This window comes from Haemaphysalis longicornis, unplaced genomic scaffold, assembly GCF_048455015.1.
Source record: "Haemaphysalis longicornis isolate Haplotype H1 unplaced genomic scaffold, Haemaphysalis longicornis Haplotype H1 scaffold_5, whole genome shotgun sequence".
NCBI lineage: Eukaryota > Metazoa > Arthropoda > Arachnida > Ixodida > Ixodidae > Haemaphysalis > Haemaphysalis longicornis.
In genome coordinates, this window is record NW_027526385.1 from 27,875,558 (window position 1) to 27,892,933 (window position 17,376).

Genomic DNA, 17,376 nt, shown 5'->3' on the forward strand with positions numbered 1-17,376 from the left:
AGCCCCCCATTTCCAATTCTGATTCGCTACATGCGTAGCCAGAGTCTCTGTTCTTGCAGTATTGGTGTCATAGGTAGCTTAGTAGGTTCAACGCTGGTCGACCGCTCTCGACATGTCGTAGACGGTGGAGTCACGGCCCGGGGGATAATAAGAAGGTCCTCTTCACCCCGACTAGTCCGAGTACCGCTGGCTATTACCCACAAGCACAGGAAATAATTGCCTGAACCTAAATACCCGAGAAAGGGGAGAGGAGCACAGCCCCGCCGGTAGCGTAGTTGCCATCGCAGCAGACGTGGAGGGCGGGGGTTGGGATACTACCCGGTGGGCTTGTTTCTCTCCACTTTATTTCTCTCATTCAAAAACTATGCCTGCTTCAGGGGTAATAAAATGACCTACCACATTTTCATCTTTGCTTTTCTTGGCTTTTTGGACTTTTTAACCTTATTTCCGTCTATATATATACAATCACAACACACACACACACACACACACACACACACACACACACACACACACACACACACACACACACACACACACACACACACACACACACACACACACACACACACACACACACACACACACACACACACACACGCACACGCACATGCGCACATGCACACACGCACACGCACACGCACGCACGCACGCACGCACACACACACACACACACACACACACACCCACACGCGCACACGCGCACACGCCCGCACGCACGTACGCACGCACGCACGCACACGCACACGAACACGCACACACACAGTTACATACGCACACGCACACGCACGCACGCACGCTGTTGTGTGCTCCTGGTGATCTCCCTGTTGCGTGTAGACTAAGCATCGATATTAAACTGCACAACGTTCTATTAATTTCAGCTAGCATGTCTCGCTCCCAGTTTTGCATTGAATACAAGCCAATAGATGTTTGTTCGTAGAAGTTGCATTTATAAGACTCTTTTTCATGGGTTGTTGAGACAGTCTAACTTTCTTTCCAGCTGGTTGGGAAGTCACCCATTTTCTGTGCCGTAGGTCATCAGCAGGGTTAAGCATTTGTTGTATACCTTTCTCTTTAGTACACAGTTAAGCTGTGGACGTGTTCAGAGCGTTCGTTGAACGTCCACCGTCCCGTAAAAGCCGGATTTCCGCCTGTATGCTAGCATCGGTATAGAGGTTTTCCAAGGCGGTTAAATATTCCACCCCTTCTAGAATTTCATTACCTGGGCCCAAAGGCTCTTCCTGAAGGCATCTATTTAGCACTGCTTATTATTTATTAAGGTTTAGCTAATGCAGATATACAGCGTATACAGTAATAGACAGAACTGGTAGCATAAGGAATGAGGCAATGAAAGTCGCACGAAGGGTCTTCGCAGATTTGCACACGAGATAGACGAAAAGCAAAGACCACTGAACGAGCTAGGGCAGTAAAATTTCCAACCTAGTACAATGAGAGGACACCAGAAAACCACCATAATTTATTATAAACACGTCTTGTATTCCCGGGCCTGTGAAGAAAGAATCTGTATATGCCGGGTCCGAATATATGGCAAGATGCACACTATGATCGGTGGCTTCGCGGTCCTGGCCACCATGCCTTACAGGACTACATTCAGGATTGTAATTTACCTTCCTGGATGTCACCGCAACTCGCTCCTTATCAAGTAAGTTGTGGGGCTATGCAATAAACGTCGTCACAGCAACATAATCCCATAAACGGGACAGGGAAAGTTGCGCAAAGGGTCTTTGCATGTTTACACGGCAGACACTTTAGGCGAGAACACAACAGAGAAATTCACGCCAAGAAATCCACGTTATATTTCCCACTGAGGATTGTCTATTTTGTAAGCCTTTAATAGGTGACCAATTTAGTCACTGCAGAACCTAGATTATAGCTGACGATAGCTTTTAGATGATAGCTGCACTCATTTTACAATGGGTAATGATCGTCCCCCATTCTTCTTCTTCCGCACTTCTAAATTTCATTTATAAGCACCTCTCTTCAGTGTGTTGTCAGTTGGTGACTATTCTATTTAAACAAGGATCTCTGAAGCGCTTTATGGCGGTGCTCCTGGACGTCATAAGTATTTTAAAGAAAGAAGGCGATGAGGGTGAATGATGAATTTTGATCATTTTATTTGAAATAACACGCACTTCACGGTTTTAATAGCTGGCTAATGATGTCTGCGCATTCCTTCGCGCCGGGGCCCAGAATAAAGCTCTCGTGCGTGCCATCCACGACCTTGACGTCGACCTTGCCGTCGCAGTACTGGAAACAATAAAACAGGTGGGAATTAGTTTGTCCTAAAAGTTAATGGCCAAAACAAATCACAAGAAAATGTAAAATGCTACAGAAATTCGGTAGTCACATGGAAAGAAAACTAGGATGAGTTTTCCATAATCTAAGGAGATCATTCGAGGAAGGTAATAAAAGCCGTGTCGAATTCGACAAGGAATATACTTTGTTAAAGGGCGCATTCTTGTTTTATTTATTTCGACATGCTGCCAATTCAATCAGATATTTTAGCAAGAAGGGCATGGACATGAATCTTTAGATAAGTGCACTATAAAGACACATACATCCAAATAAAAAGTGAACAATAAAACAGAGAATCGGATTATTTTAAATCTTGGGACCAAGAACAGGATGAAAACATAAGAGTCAACAGAAATGTTCTAGTATAAAATAAATGTAGGGACTTCATTAATAATTAGAATATTGGTATATCCACCATGCAACACAACATTAATAAAAAAGACTAAATATAGGTAGACAATTGAAATAAGAGCCGATTTACATAAACAAAAAGAAAATACGATGAAGGATCATCAGGGTATTAGCCCTGAATTCAGTATTCAATGTTGATTAAGCACAACTCTACACAATATGGTAACATTACACTTGCTGTGGACTTCAAAAAGCGCACTAGCAATCAAAACGACCTTTATAATTATCGCGCTTTATTACAAACGCTCTAAAACCCACCTTAAGCTGCGTTGACCCTCACCCTTTCATGTATTCCCTGAGTTATTTTAAAGGCCCTGTTTTGGCTAAGCAGACGTATCACCCCTCTAAGCTTTAAGGCCGCATAGACGTGTACTTTGTTTGGTGGTTGAGATTTTTAAAGAACAGAGCGGGAGTTATTGTCCACAGCTTGTCGCCCGTATTGGCTATTTCAACGCTGACGTTTATACCTTTTAGGCTGGAGTTATTTGAAAAGACCATTCTACCCATCTCACTTAAATTAATTAGTTTCCAATTTGCTGGTTGTGAACGGTCATGCACTGCTCTCGTTTGCTTTGCGAAGTTGCGGAGGGAAACGTAACCAGAGAAAATCTGGCAAATTTTTTCCACGACTACGACGCACCTTTGATAGGCCGTAGTCATGCGGAAGGTTGTGGGTAAACAGCTGTGGGTTGTATGCCTTGACGAGCAATACGTCTCCGTGGAACGTTTTGTGGGGGTGGTACGCCGTGGCGGCCTTCATGCACTCGTATAGAATCTGCATGGCTTTGGTCACATCATCCCTGCTGGATCGGAGCTCAGGTAGGTTATTTATTAGGATGTTGGTGGTCGCTTCGCACTTCGCTTCCCAGCTCTTGTACTTGGTCATATGTTTCCAAACCTGCGGAAAGGACAGAATGAAATGGTTTATCTCTCGCAACATATAACACAAAAAATACGACGCTCACAGAACATAGTCGAAAAGTTTTCGCACCGGCTTTCTGACGACCAAACATATACAGAGCTTAAGACCGGGTGCATTGGAACAAACATACCAGACAAAGGGCGTGAAAGTAAGGCGGAATACGAGCAACCAAATGTAGTACGACGTCAGAAGAAGCTATAGAGTTCATGAAGATATTTATTCTGCGCATCTGCAAGTTGTGAGCCAGTAGTTAGGTTATTAACTTGTCTTGGCCCACCAGATTTATCACTGCGTATTTTATCACCAATATGGGGCAAAGCAGTAAATACAAAAAACGACCAAGAAAAAAAAAACTATTGCTTTAAACCCACCACGACAAGGGAAATAGTGGTTTAGAAGAAACAAAATATGAGCGAAATCAGAAAAAAAAAGAATACCGCAACAGTCATATTGAATTTTGTTGAGATATGTCCCTGAATGCTGAACAAATTTTGAAAAAAAAGTAACTGGAATACCATTGATATTCATATAGAGATTAGTATACTTCGACGTAAATATGCGTGACGAACATATAGTCATTCTAAAAGGACACACCATAACACAGAATAAAGATCTTTTTGTAAAACCATATGCAAAGGGAGAATGGCGAACGGTCGTGGCAACAACGACCGCTTTCTCTTGCAGCTATGCGAATATGATGATTCCATGAAAAGTTATGATTAATACGCTACATTCCAGCATTGACGCTTTAAAATTAAGAAGAAATGAACCCACCAGGGAAACGCGCCACGTGTTCATGTGTGAACAATGGCCTTAAGCGAATGAGCCTCCACGCGTACTTGTAAAGGGCGTGTACTAAATAGGCCGTGCCATGTTTTGTTAATACACATCTAGATATGCATCATATGTGCGCTACCATATGTATAAGCCAGCCCGACATGCGCTTTTAATAATGCTCAGGGTAGTTGCAGTGAGCCCACCAAACCATGCGGAGTTTTTCTTTAGACTCCTGAGCCTTAAATTTTGAAACTTTCCGACTTTACCCATCGGCAAAGACTCGTGGAAGGGTGGTTATCACAAGGTTTATAATGATAATTATTCTAACCTTAGTAGCGGCAAATTTCAAAGGGACATTAGATTTTGGTTCTTAGACCTGTTATTCGGTTCCCCCGACATTTTGACCAGCGGAGCTTACACCCACAAAAAGAAATGATTGCGGGAATTCGCATTAACCAATGAAAAATAAACCACTCGTGCACGTGTCTTCACTGATATTTCGTAATGGCGGACTTAGCATTAAAGTTTTGTGGCCACTACTGTTGCGCGATGGGATGCACAAAGTTCGCCATGGCGTGTAGTTTTTGTCCTTTACTGAACACATCGAAAACGAAAATCCAAGCCGTTACTGCTCCCTATAGCAATTCTCACGCATACACGACATGTTACACATTTCCATAGGTGTGACTGACGATAAATGAAAAACATATATACTACCACATCCGGAGGGCCATCAACTCCAGCCACACGTCGAGGTACTGGCGCATGGTGGACGCCCACACACAGTATTTATAGCGTCTCGAACCGACAACTTTAGAAAGTACCAACCGTCGCAACGTCCGACTGTTATCATTTTATCTTTCCTTCGCGATTTGAGTGCCAATTTTTTTATCCATCTCGTGATGCATGGCAAACCTATTTTAGAGCGCGTTTAGTTACAAAGATACTTTCAAGCAAGCACAAACACTGGTTATAAAATCGCTTGATTCAAAATCTCGATTTATTCCGAGTGTTTCATGATTGCGACGGTAGTCCATAGGGAGCAAATCGTCTCCGCTCTAAACGAAGCATTGTCTGCTGGAAATTTGTTGTTTTCAAAATTTTGAAATAACGAGGGTTTTGTGCACAGTGCTTGATTGTTTGCTGCAGGGAAATGTCGAAAAAAATGCCAATATTAGGCATACCAATCATCAAACCAGTTAGGGGCAGTTGGCTATAGATTTTCGTCAACGGAGGTCTCCTATGATGCATGCTCTATGCTAAACAGTTTTTTAAAAGCAAAGCTGTCTGTGGCTAGGATCCAGCAAATCGTCTTCGGCGACAAAACAAGCGTAAAATAACAACCTTCAGGGTACGAAAAAAATTCATAATAAAATCAGCCTGGCTTTATTCACTTAACGTCGTGAACGCTGACGTTAACAGCGATGCTGCTTGGCTTTCGCCAATCGCAAGGCTAAGCTCCGTAGGACTTCTCAAAGCCAGCAGATCGACTTCCCCTCGCCCCCTTCGCGCTCAAACTCTTGCTGGCGCTTCCGACGCGCGCATTCTTCCGTAGAGCGCGTAGCTTTAGCCATTTTCCGAACATTCGAGAAGCGACCGCCAACCGCACTCGTCTACTCATGCACAACCCTCCGAACCATGTGCTGGGGCGCGCTTTCCAATTGGCCGACTTCCTCTTCTTCTTAACTACTTTGCATGTGCTTGGCACTTGGTCTCTCCCCCTCTTGACTAGGCCCTCTCCACATCGGTGCACTCGCGTTACCCTGCCTCTAACCATGAAAGACTTGACCAAGAACAGCTTCGATGACAATACAGAAAAATTAAAACCGTTCCACTCAATGAGAAAGCTGTCGGAAATGCAGAGCAGCCATTCGCCATAATGGGCTGTGGCGCCGTTATCCGCTCACTCTTGCCACCCATCACGCCCACTTTTTTTCGCTTACTATCGTAAAAAACAACGCAACGAGCGTTCCTAACTAAATGAACGCGGGCACTGCCGGTTAATTACGTATATTTTGCTTCAAATGTACCTGCAGTTTTCTTTGCAATGAACAACGGGGAGATGTATGACAAGCGCCAGCGGCTCACGAGTTACGAACGCTTACGACTATATAAACCGCTTGGCTTTCGAAGCCTCTGTGGGACGCCGCGACGACAGCCGCTACGACGGAACGCCGTGGGGCTCTACTTGGGTCCAGCGAGCGAGCTACGACGACAAGGCGATGCCCTAAAGTGCTCTGCACTTCCACATTTTCATATAGTAGGGCTTTTATTGCCCCTAGAAAAATGTTTTTCCAGCAATGCAACAGTGTGTACAGGTGAAGCCCAGTAAAAAGAAAGGTGTAAGCTTGATATTTATAAACTGGCTTTCCCACATTGTGCGTGTCGCACAGGGAAGCATGGCCATCTAAGCAGGGAGTATGGTTACAGCGCCCCTTTATAATCCTCTCCACGTCCCTCTATACTCCTCGCCACGCACGGCGTCTAATTGCACCCTGGCATTACGCAATGCCGCGTACTGTTCGGTGGCTATCTGTGCGGCGCACCAGAGCCCGCACCGTGATTGGCCAAACCACGCCATATTAAAATGTCATGTCTACCCACCAATCATGTGTGTCCTTTGACTGTGACGTCGAGGTCACGCCACTGCCCTTGTAATTCAACATAGCAAATCCCCAATATGCTAAACCCCAGCATAGCAAGTCTCACGAGAGCACCAGCTTCACGGGTCTTCCCTCTTCACACGGTAGAACGGCTCTGAATATTTTGTACAGTTCATCTGAAGACGTTGAAACCGGACACCTCGCGGCCGGCAATACCTGAACAATACCGCAAAAGGCCATACCATTTCCTCCATATAATCTAAACCATCTAAGAACCTGAGCAGCAATCAGCTTTCAAACTGAAGGCTTTAAATATGTGCACAAAAGTTCTTCGGCTGGTGCAACTACATTGATGTCGCTTTTCTCTTGCGCGGCTATTTATTCTCGTTCTATCACGCGAAATCTCAAAATTCGATTTTCTTGGAGCAAGTCGTGCATAACATTTGAAAACAATTTTCCGCTAGCATATCAACTTCATCGTTAAAATAAAGCTTTTTGGCGCAAGACCACCAGGAACGAGGGATATATGTATGGTAAGATTGATGCTCCTAATAAGTGATAAGTGTCCGCACTTATTCTCGCTGCCAAAACATTTCTGCGCATGCGAAAGGTATTTCTGCTCCACCACCTAAGCCCCCATCACGCAAAAACTACAAGGTTTCTTATACAAGGCTCATTATATACCTATTTGCAGGTCATGGCAATGGAATATGTCTTTAATGCTTCTCTACTTGATGGAGCTATTTATGCCTTGCTGTGTTATTGAAATTCATCCACCTATTTTTCCGTTTTGCTTTATTTAACTCACTGCTTGCTGTGTTTTTGTGCATCCATGGTTTGTGTATTTTTTAATGCTCCGAGGGTGGATGCTAACTAAACTAACTAAACCAACCAACTGACTAACTAAACTAACAAATTAAACTAACTAAAAAACTAAATAACAAACAAACTAAACGAACTAAGTAACTAACTATCTAGCTAACTAACTAACTAACTGAATAAAAAAAATAAACAAACAAATAAATAGTAATAAATAAACAAATAAATAAATAAATAAACAAATAAAACACCCATATTTCAGTACCACTGATTCCTTATACATGTGTGGGCGCAAGGGCGGACTGCAAACATCTCCACTAGAATGAAATCCGAAGAGGGGCGAAGCATGCAGTGTATAAGGGTATTCTCGGCGCCTTGGTGTTTTGCTCACGGAGATGAAACCATTTGGGGGCGCAGGTACACAGCTTTGCTGTAAAAGTCTGGTGCCTGAAGAACCGAGCGTTCTAGCGCGAGTCGTTGAAAAACGAGCGTCCTGGTGCGTGCTTTTAGTAAGCGTTACGTTTCAGCGTGAGGCGCTGGAAAACGGGTGTCCCGGAGTTTTTTGTACAGTGACTACATGAGATGAACGACGACGACGACAGGAGACACCGACAGCCCGGGCCCCTAAGGGGCTGAGCCCTAATAAATAGAAAATAAATAAATAAATAAATAAATAAATAAATAAATAAATAAATAAATAATGCCCGAGAAACCCATGAATAGACACAGTTGCAGCCTTCGTACCTCTGATTCGTTCACGTCCAGGTACTGCTTCAAGAACCGGGAATGGAAGAGCGACTCGTCTTCTTCTTGCTTTGACTCTGCGAATCCGATCGGCTTGCGGGACGAATGCAAGGGGCCGTAGTGAGGCGTGCCGTCGAGACATGTCAGACTCTTCACCGTGGCTCCGGAGGACTGAAGTTGCACGGCGATTTCGAAGGCCACCGAGGCGCCAAGCGAGTACCCAACAAGGTGGTATGGGCCTGTTGGGTGTTTTTCTAGCACTTTCTGAAAAAAACATAATAAAATAGAAAATGTGGGACAGCTAAGTACCTCTTGCGGTTGGCGATGCGTACGCAATAGTGTTCAATTGTCGGACAGACAGTCCTAATTTGCTCCGTTCGCAACGTTGCACCATTTATTTTATCATTTACGCCAAAAACAAAAGTAAGACGAGAAAGGTTTGGCGAGTGCAGTTCGGGAGCAGATACTTGAGCTGGATGACACAGGATGACGTAGCGTGTAATTTGAAAGCGTATTAGAGCGTACTTCACACTGAAGTGGAAGGAAACATATTTATAATCAATAAACAAATATGCGCTTCAACATACAAAGCTCGTTTAGCCTGCAAAGTGCACAAAGTTATTATGCAGCGAAGAAGCTACATGACTAGGAGCTGTTAACAGCTCTTTGTGCACACCTCGCTCAAGTGTGAAAAAAATCGGTATTGCATAACAACGACCTGTTGCTCCACTTTATCTACATCAAAGGCTGTCACGCTGTTCTTGGTAACCAACTGCCACCTTCGCAGTACAATGAGTAGCCCCGTTGCGTTGCCTTTTTTTGGGGTGCGCTGTTGCATTGGTAGTTGTGTTCACCTGCGCTACCCTGAGCTGTTGGGAATAGATTTGGACCGTTGCGCCATCCTACGGTGGTCTGCCGCCCATTCCTTCCAGGCTATGATGATCACTGGGAACCATGACAGCTGTCAAAGCTCGCTGGCATTATGGCCCTGCAATGCGGACAAACTTCGCAAAACAGTTACCCTTCATATTTAGCGTTACTGCGGTAAAAAAGAAGACTCCAACTGCCGTTAAGCACGCTGAATGTGTTCCCCCCTACTTTATTTTTCTCTTATTACTATTGTTGACATTGAGATTGCGCGTTTTAGGCTTCGCCTTCCGCGATAACGTTGTCAGCACTTCAAAAAACTTAGCGTGCATCTTTGTAAGGTTCTCCCTCAAAACGCGCCATCGCAGACTGATGTCGGCAGTACAGGTGTGCACTGCAAATATCACGCGGTGACCTTGACCTACCGCGGCGCACCATAGACGTCATCGGGTTACGGCATGCACCATGCTATAACTTTGGGCTCTCAGTGTGCATGGAGGGGCTGTGGTGTCACTTTGACCTCCCGTACAAGGGTTTCTTACAACATATACTAAACAGTAATCCGGCTAAAGCACCCACATGACTCACTCACATTGATATTATCTGTGGCAATTGTAAGAAAAACAGGTCTAATAATTTGGATTATGTTTTTAACTATAATAGAACATGTGTTGACACGTGATTGAGTGGCGCCATGCGTGCCCCTCCAAGTCAGCCCTTCCGATTTTGTGCTCCTGCACTCGTGAAAGACTTCCACCTCTGACAAGCGGCCCTGCATCCAGAGTTCAATCTAAACCTAATCCCGAAATGCATACTCTTCGCATACACAGGCGCAAGTTCAACAGGCATCTATCGACTGCAATCATTTTCCCGCGAGAAGGCGATGTCAACCAACCGACCCCTCTCATCAAGCCATCACTAACCAACGCTAAGGCATCAAAGAAGACGATACGGTCTGATTTATTCCGGCACTTTTAATCAGCCGCTTCACATGTACCATGCCATTGATTGCCCTCTAACACAAACAACTGGAAAAACTCCACAACTTGATCTGAGACGCCTACAAAATAACACTTGGCCGCACCATTCAATACTCTACTCCGAGTTTGCATCAACTCGCAGTTCATAACGCTTTCTCAGAACTAACCAAAGCCTACCGCAAAAGCCCACTCGCCTGAGCACTCTTAAACACCAAGGGTCGTCAAGTCCTCCACACTCTAACCTATATACTCCACCCCACCTGTGCCGCAAGTACCACTACGCATTTCATCCTTATTACTAGCTAACATCTCCATATCTGTATTTACCAATCGTATGCACCCAGAATTGAACCAAGTCAGACGCTTTCCAAAAGTTAAAAAAAATTGGCGTCAAATTCCACTCACCCCGACATTTGACGCAGGAATGTTGCCATTCACACGCCCGTGCTCATACACTGGCGGATGTCAACTAGGAAAGCGCACTAGTCCCCTTCCTTAGCCCGTTATCCACTCCTACCATCGCTGCTGCAGATACATCCAGAAGCTTCGCCACTACCACCGGCCAGTAGCGAACACACTACCGTGATTACAAACTCGCAGAAATCCTGTAGCATCATTCAGCATGAACTAATCTCAATTCCCGTCTTGCGAATATTCAAATTATTCAATCATGTCTGCTGGACTGTAGGCCACTCTTCCGCGCACGGTTAATAAGGCGGCACACGCCGCTGCCCGTGTTCATTAGCGATACGTTAGACATTTAAAGAGGTGTGCGACCGTAATGACTACGCAAGAAGAAACGTACCTCTTTGTATACTGCTGCCATCTTCTCCATGGAGCATCGTGGCACCTCGGACGTTCGTTGCACGCCTACGGCGCGCACGTTCAAGTGGCTGGCCATCTCCATTAGGTCTCTTACGTGCCCTTCAATGGGGTGGATTATGAACACAGGACAGCCTCCCGTTAGGCTGTTCATCTCGACCAGGAGGTCTGTGGGCATAAAGCTTGCGGCCAACTTCAGAAGGCGTGCCTTTGAGGCATCGGTTCCGTCTGAGGAAAATGAAAGAAAACACGTCTTGGTTTATTGCTGATTTCACGTTGCCAGAACAAATGATTAAAAAAGGGAGCATGCTCTAAAAACAGGCATAAACTCATTTAAGTAAATCACAGATCAAGAAGGCGCGACTCATCTTGTCGCCCGGCTTTTGTGTTCCGGTTCAATTTATAACTAGTTGTACCGGGAAGCTTTGATAGAATCGGGACTGCTACATTTATTGCTCATACGGGGGCTTTAATGAACTACAGCATTGACTAAGCTCCCGGAATAATCGATAAAGTTAAATAAAATCACGTTTTCTGCATATAAGGAACATTGTGAAACAGGTCCACTTATTGCAATGAAGTTGATAGGAAAGACATCGCACTGACAGCGATGTTCAAATATCCGCTGCCATCAATGCAAACGAGTGTAAGAGATTTCAAGTACTTTGGTCTCTTCATATTTGGTGACCTCCGCTGGGCCAGGAATATCATCCTCCAATCCGGCATGACAATAGCCAAACTGCACGGTTGAAACGATCAGTATGCTTTGTTTCAACTGAGACTAAGCTACAGGCATAAAAAATTAGTTCAGTAATATTGGTCTATGCGATTACATATTGTGATGCTTATACTGGATTTAATCGTTACAAAATGAGGCGGTGAAGTTGATTTTAATGGTTCTGACGTATCATCGCTATCTCAGATACCAGAGCAAGTCCAACACAAATTTGTGACCGAAATCATATCGCTTGAGTTTTATGTTTAGGTAGGCGAACATGGGTATCAAAAAAGTGTCATAATACAAGATGTCACCCAAGTCATATGGTTGATATAATACATTGTACGTATAGTTAAAATAAAATTATATCTTATGTGCCAGTGCAGTATGCAACGAATGTCACCGGGAAGGATAGATAAGGGTATCCAATGAACATGCGCAACATTGAATAGCACTAGTCACTGGCGTACGCAGGGGAAGGGGGTGAGAGTGCGTCGCGTCACCCTGAAATGTACCAACTTGTGTAGGAATGTAGAGGACGGAGCCACTTACTCTCACTAACTTCCTATCTCTTGCGAACGGTATTAATCGACATCATCACCCTAATTTGGACCACCGCAGGACGAAGGCCTCTTTAAAAAAATTCAGCCACATTTATGCTGAGTTTGCCGAGTCCGTTCTTGTCCCCCAAATTGCATTAGTTCATCCCTCAATTGAGTCTCTGGTTTTCACCTAACTCGTCTACTATTTCTTTGTGAAAGAAGCCGTTAAGTGGATGGTTCAAATGTTGTCCACCATCCGCACTACTTAACCTGCACAACACCTGGTTGGCTTAATTTGATTGGGAGCGTATTCCACAGGAGTTTGTTCCCTATTGCATGCTGCTGTTTTCTCATGTTTATTAACTAACGCCATCAAAGAACGACTACCCAAGATTTCTCTGTCACGGCTTAAAGACCAAGGTAACGAAAATTTTAGGTCTGCTCTCAGCACAAGTATAGACTGCTTTGCAATACCACTGAAGAAAATGAAAAATGAAAAATTCAAAAACCCAAAGATCATGTAAAGCACACTTATGCCGTCCGAAAGGGTTTCTAGAGCTTTTATTGATTCTCTTTTGAGACATCTTTGTTTTGCTGTCTTTTTTGTTACTTCTTCTTACATTTCAGTTCTTTCATATTCTTCCTCACATTTCTTTCGTTCCGCTCTCCCCTCCTCCCCGAAATAAAATATTGCTCGGTCCACTGGCAATAGTTACAACCGAACAGTGTTGTGAACGGTTGCTAATTGAGGGTGGTTAAACACTGTGTAAATAGCCTATAAGTAATTGCTAAGAACCTGTTGTCACAAATTCCTACAGCTAACACTGCTGAAGGTAAAAGAAAAAGCACCGTAAACACTCGCACCTATTAGAGAACATTTTGAGCTTCAGCTCATTTCCAGTATCCTATGAGCAACTTCGGAGTACGTTACACTTCTTGAACAGCTTTCACACAGCGCATGAAGCCATGTAGAAAGGTTTGGTGTTCATAAAAGTAGAAACTTTAAACCGTCCTTTTAAGGTTCCGTTTAGCGAAAGCAAGAAAAGTGTCAAACAATCACCGACACAAATTTTAGCTGTAACAACGAATATAACTCTAGGTAAACACAATAGCACCTAAAAGCCTGTGTGCCGCGTTAAACCTTTGGTGGTTAAACGGACTCTGGAACACTTTCAATAAATGCTTTCGCTCTTTTGTTTGTGTCTGAAAGCTCTGCGAAAGCTAAAGTTATCTCCAGCACGGAGGGGCAGTGCGTGATTTGCTCTGGCAGCAGATACGCCTTCCGTTTCTGCTTTGCTTTTGTGGATTTCTTTCTAGAGGGGCTATCGAATACGATCATTGCTGCAACTGAACGAAAGCCAGCCAATAGCCGCTACACCGTTGTAATGACACATTCCCAGCAGTCGAAATACACCAAGACTCAGAAAAGAGGGAGAAATTTTTTGAGCAAGTTTCTAAGTTATCCTATGGTCATACTGAGGTACTTTGCGACCCCGCAGTCTAAGTACTGGGTATGTTAGTTGACTACATTCTGCAAGCATCTTGGGTTTCGAAAAAGATTTTAAGAATGTTGCAGGGTCGCTTTAACGAAAGCCGCAGCGTTGCGTGCTACGTACCTTTGACGGCAACAGTTTTTGAAGGCGGGAAAGGAGTGGCGCCTTCGGCACGAGGCAGGCTTCCGGCAGAACCTCCGCTGATCTCCAGTAGCCGCTTGATGGTCAAGTCTCTAACCTGCTGCATGGAGAGCACGATGTCGTACTCCCGTTCAATGGTCTGTTTTACCTCGACACCTATTAAAGAATCCATGCCCAGCTCTCCGAGGGACATATTGGGGTTTATGCTGGATGGGTCTTCGACACCTGTAGAAATGAATGATCGGAACAGCAAAGTTTAATTACGCGCAGAAAGTTGCTCGCTTGGCACCTTTATTTCAAGACTCTGTTTTGAAGGGAGTTTAAATGACTTTGTTATTTGCTTAATTGATCAGGTTTTTTTCTTTCAATGTTAAAATATTTGCGCATGTCTTTGGATGGCTCCTTGCGCTTTTACAAGACCCGACCATCCGCTGAGTATTTCCTGTTTGGTAACGCTTGCGCTTTATTGTTCGTGCCTTTGTCACGCTTGTATGGTTTCGATTTCACCGAATTCAGCTGTGAAATATGCACTGTTTTGTGATAGGTAAGTGATGATGGCCGTACACCTCAATTGCATCGTAAGGTGAGCCACAGCGTCGGTATTGGTACCTGTGGTCGGCGCCTGCATACCAAAACTGACATAAACGAACATGAACGAGCCTAAATTGGAAGCTAAACACCTTTGCACAAATTACGAAAGAACGAAGTTTGTTTCACTGGCAACAAGTAGAAAGGTAGTCTGAAATTATAATTTGGTATGTCGACCTCGCTATACTAGACTGCTGTTAAGACGAACTCCAAGGGAGCATGCAAACTTGTTCGTCTTCACATAAGTTCGTCTTAACAGAACTATGAAAGCGCAATAGGGTTGGATTGCTAGAGATGGCAGCCAGCTTTGCTTGGGAGGGAAACACGCAGAGTTGATTCGCCGATTACGCGCCCGATAAATGTGGTAGCGGTGGCGTGATCCCACCTGTAAACATGCTCCCGTTGAGGGTGGCATCGATCACGATTTTCTCTGTGACAAATACTAGGGTCTCCGTGGTCGCGTTCTTTTTATCCTTTCTCTCCTCTACCCTCCTTTTTGTGAGTCCGATGTGCGCGTGACCGGCCGCGTTACTCTTCACTTTTTAGGGCGCAGTTCTTTGGCGGCCATCTCTGGGCTCAGCCGCGTTGTCGGCGTAACCGAGAGAACGATGGTAAGACCGACGAGTGAAAGAAAAAGCGAACGATGAAAGAAAGCAAAGTATGAGAGTGTCGCGAAATTGGGAGGGGAGGGCGGTGCGTGTGGAGGCGCGAGCCAGCGCTCTCCGAAAGTGTGTGATGGGGAAATGGAGGGGCAGTATGCTCTGCCCGCACGAGGCGCTCGACGGCGGAACAATTGCCTAACACGTGAAGGTGGCGTGCGCGTGACTATGATGTGCGTTCGCTTAAGACGCAGTTCGCGGTCCCTTCCTGAGACGCACTTCGCGCTGCCGACGCAGAGGCTCATCATCGCTACCGTCGAGAGAACCTACGAGTGAGTGCTGCCTCAGTGCACTGCAGCGGCGCCCAAATTAGGGAGTATCGTAATCGCCAGCCAATTTTTGTTTTCTTTTCTTTTGCTTTACCGCAGGCTCCGCGGATGGAAGGTGGCAGTGGTGGCGACTTAACCCGGGGGGTTTCTTTCTTTCTTACCGCACTCTTTTGTTCCGTGATACGGAGGCGGAGATTTGCTTCGCGAGACGTCGCTATCCCTGCGGTGGCGTAAATAGCCCGTCAAGCGTCAAACGGGTGGTTAATGGGAAGGTTCGCCTTAACATAAAAGAACGTGTGAGACGGTTTGTCTTAATTTAAGCGATTTTTTTTGCACTGAGTCTATGGAAAACCAAACAAAGTTACCCATGCTGTGCTGGATGTCTGACAATTTGGCTTAACTGTGATCGTCGCGGAGTCTACTGTAACTAAACATTTTAGCCTTCATTGTTCCTGCGTCAGCCGGGATTACTGTGTGCTGGTTCTAACCACCCAATTCTTCTTCAATATTTCTAAATTACGAGTGGATAGATACGATGACAAGTGTTCCTTTCTCGGTAGTTCTATGGTCGATTTCCAGAGACTTCCTGACGAAGCGTTCACGGGATTCAGAAAGGCTGGAGGATTTGCCAATTGCATGAATATTGTTCATTTTAACCCGTGACTTTCCTATAACCTGCAAGGACTAGCATAACTCCTAATAGAAATAAGGGATGTAACAGTAAAACAGTACTTCTCGCAGTTCCATTGGTTCATGCTCCAACACATATAGTGCGCGATGTGTCCCCGACACGTTACCTATATTTTAATAACAATAACTTATTGCAAATGGAGTATGTGCTCGGTGCTTAGGCGAACACGATTACAACAGCGTCATATTTTTTTCGCGCCCCGAGGAACTGTGAGGCATATTTGGTAGTGAGAAAGGCGAGCGTGCAATAACGCAATCGCTACCCACCTAGGATGCTCATGACGAATTGAATGAGGTCGCCCTTGGAATTCGCATCGAGTGAGGAAGAATGATGGGCCTTCACCACACTGGAGACGACTGGGTGTCTCTGGCTCAAGAACGTGTCCATCACCGCCATGCACGACCGGATTCGTTGAGGCAGTGTACCGCGGAAATCCACTGTAGCGCCTAAACTATCGTGCACAACTCCGACGTCCCCGATGGCACCCCACTGTACGGCAAGACCTGGAACAAACATTTGTTATTAGCTCTGATGTAGCGAAGAATGGAACATCACCCACCGCGGTGGATCAGCTGCTGAGCCCAAGCACGCGGGTTCGTTTCTTGGCAGCGGAGGCTGCTTTTCTGATGGAGGCGAAAAACGAAAGCGCCCATGTGTTCGAGATTTCGGCGTTCGTTAAAGATACACAGGTGGTCGAAATTAATCCGGAGCCCTCCACTACGGCGGGCCTCATCGCCTATGTTGCGTCGGCGCGTTAGACCTCATAATCAATCGGAATGTGACATAGCATACGTGCACACTTGTGATTTATTTAGTGATTTATTTTCATACTCCGAGAGATCATGGGCCCTACATAGGGGGAACTGATTGATACACACAAAAACACCTCTTGATAACACTGCTGTAAAAAAAGAACAGCCTGAACAGTAGGAATGCCTGCAAATGAACAGTACTCTCTAGTATCACTATGATTCTCTAGTATCACTACTATGATACTATAGTACTATGATTCTA

The 17,376-nt window shown here is 44.9% G+C and overlaps 1 protein-coding gene across 1 annotated transcript in view; it reads right to left on the reverse strand.

The window, feature by feature from the left end:
• Positions 1-2,111: 2,111 nt before the first annotated feature.
• The window catches only part of LOC144137998 (fatty acid synthase-like), a 72,022-nt gene continuing 56,757 nt past the window's right edge, over positions 2,112-17,376 (reverse strand). The window contains exons 24-29 of the mRNA XM_077670030.1: positions 16,629-16,865; positions 14,138-14,380; positions 11,245-11,489; positions 8,593-8,856; positions 3,368-3,625; positions 2,112-2,268 (exon numbers count right to left, since the gene is read on the reverse strand). Coding sequence (XP_077526156.1) covers positions 2,155-2,268; positions 3,368-3,625; positions 8,593-8,856; positions 11,245-11,489; positions 14,138-14,380; positions 16,629-16,865 — 1,361 coding nt within the window. The 3' untranslated portion in view covers positions 2,112-2,154. The remainder of the gene's footprint in view (positions 2,269-3,367; positions 3,626-8,592; positions 8,857-11,244; positions 11,490-14,137; positions 14,381-16,628; positions 16,866-17,376) is intronic.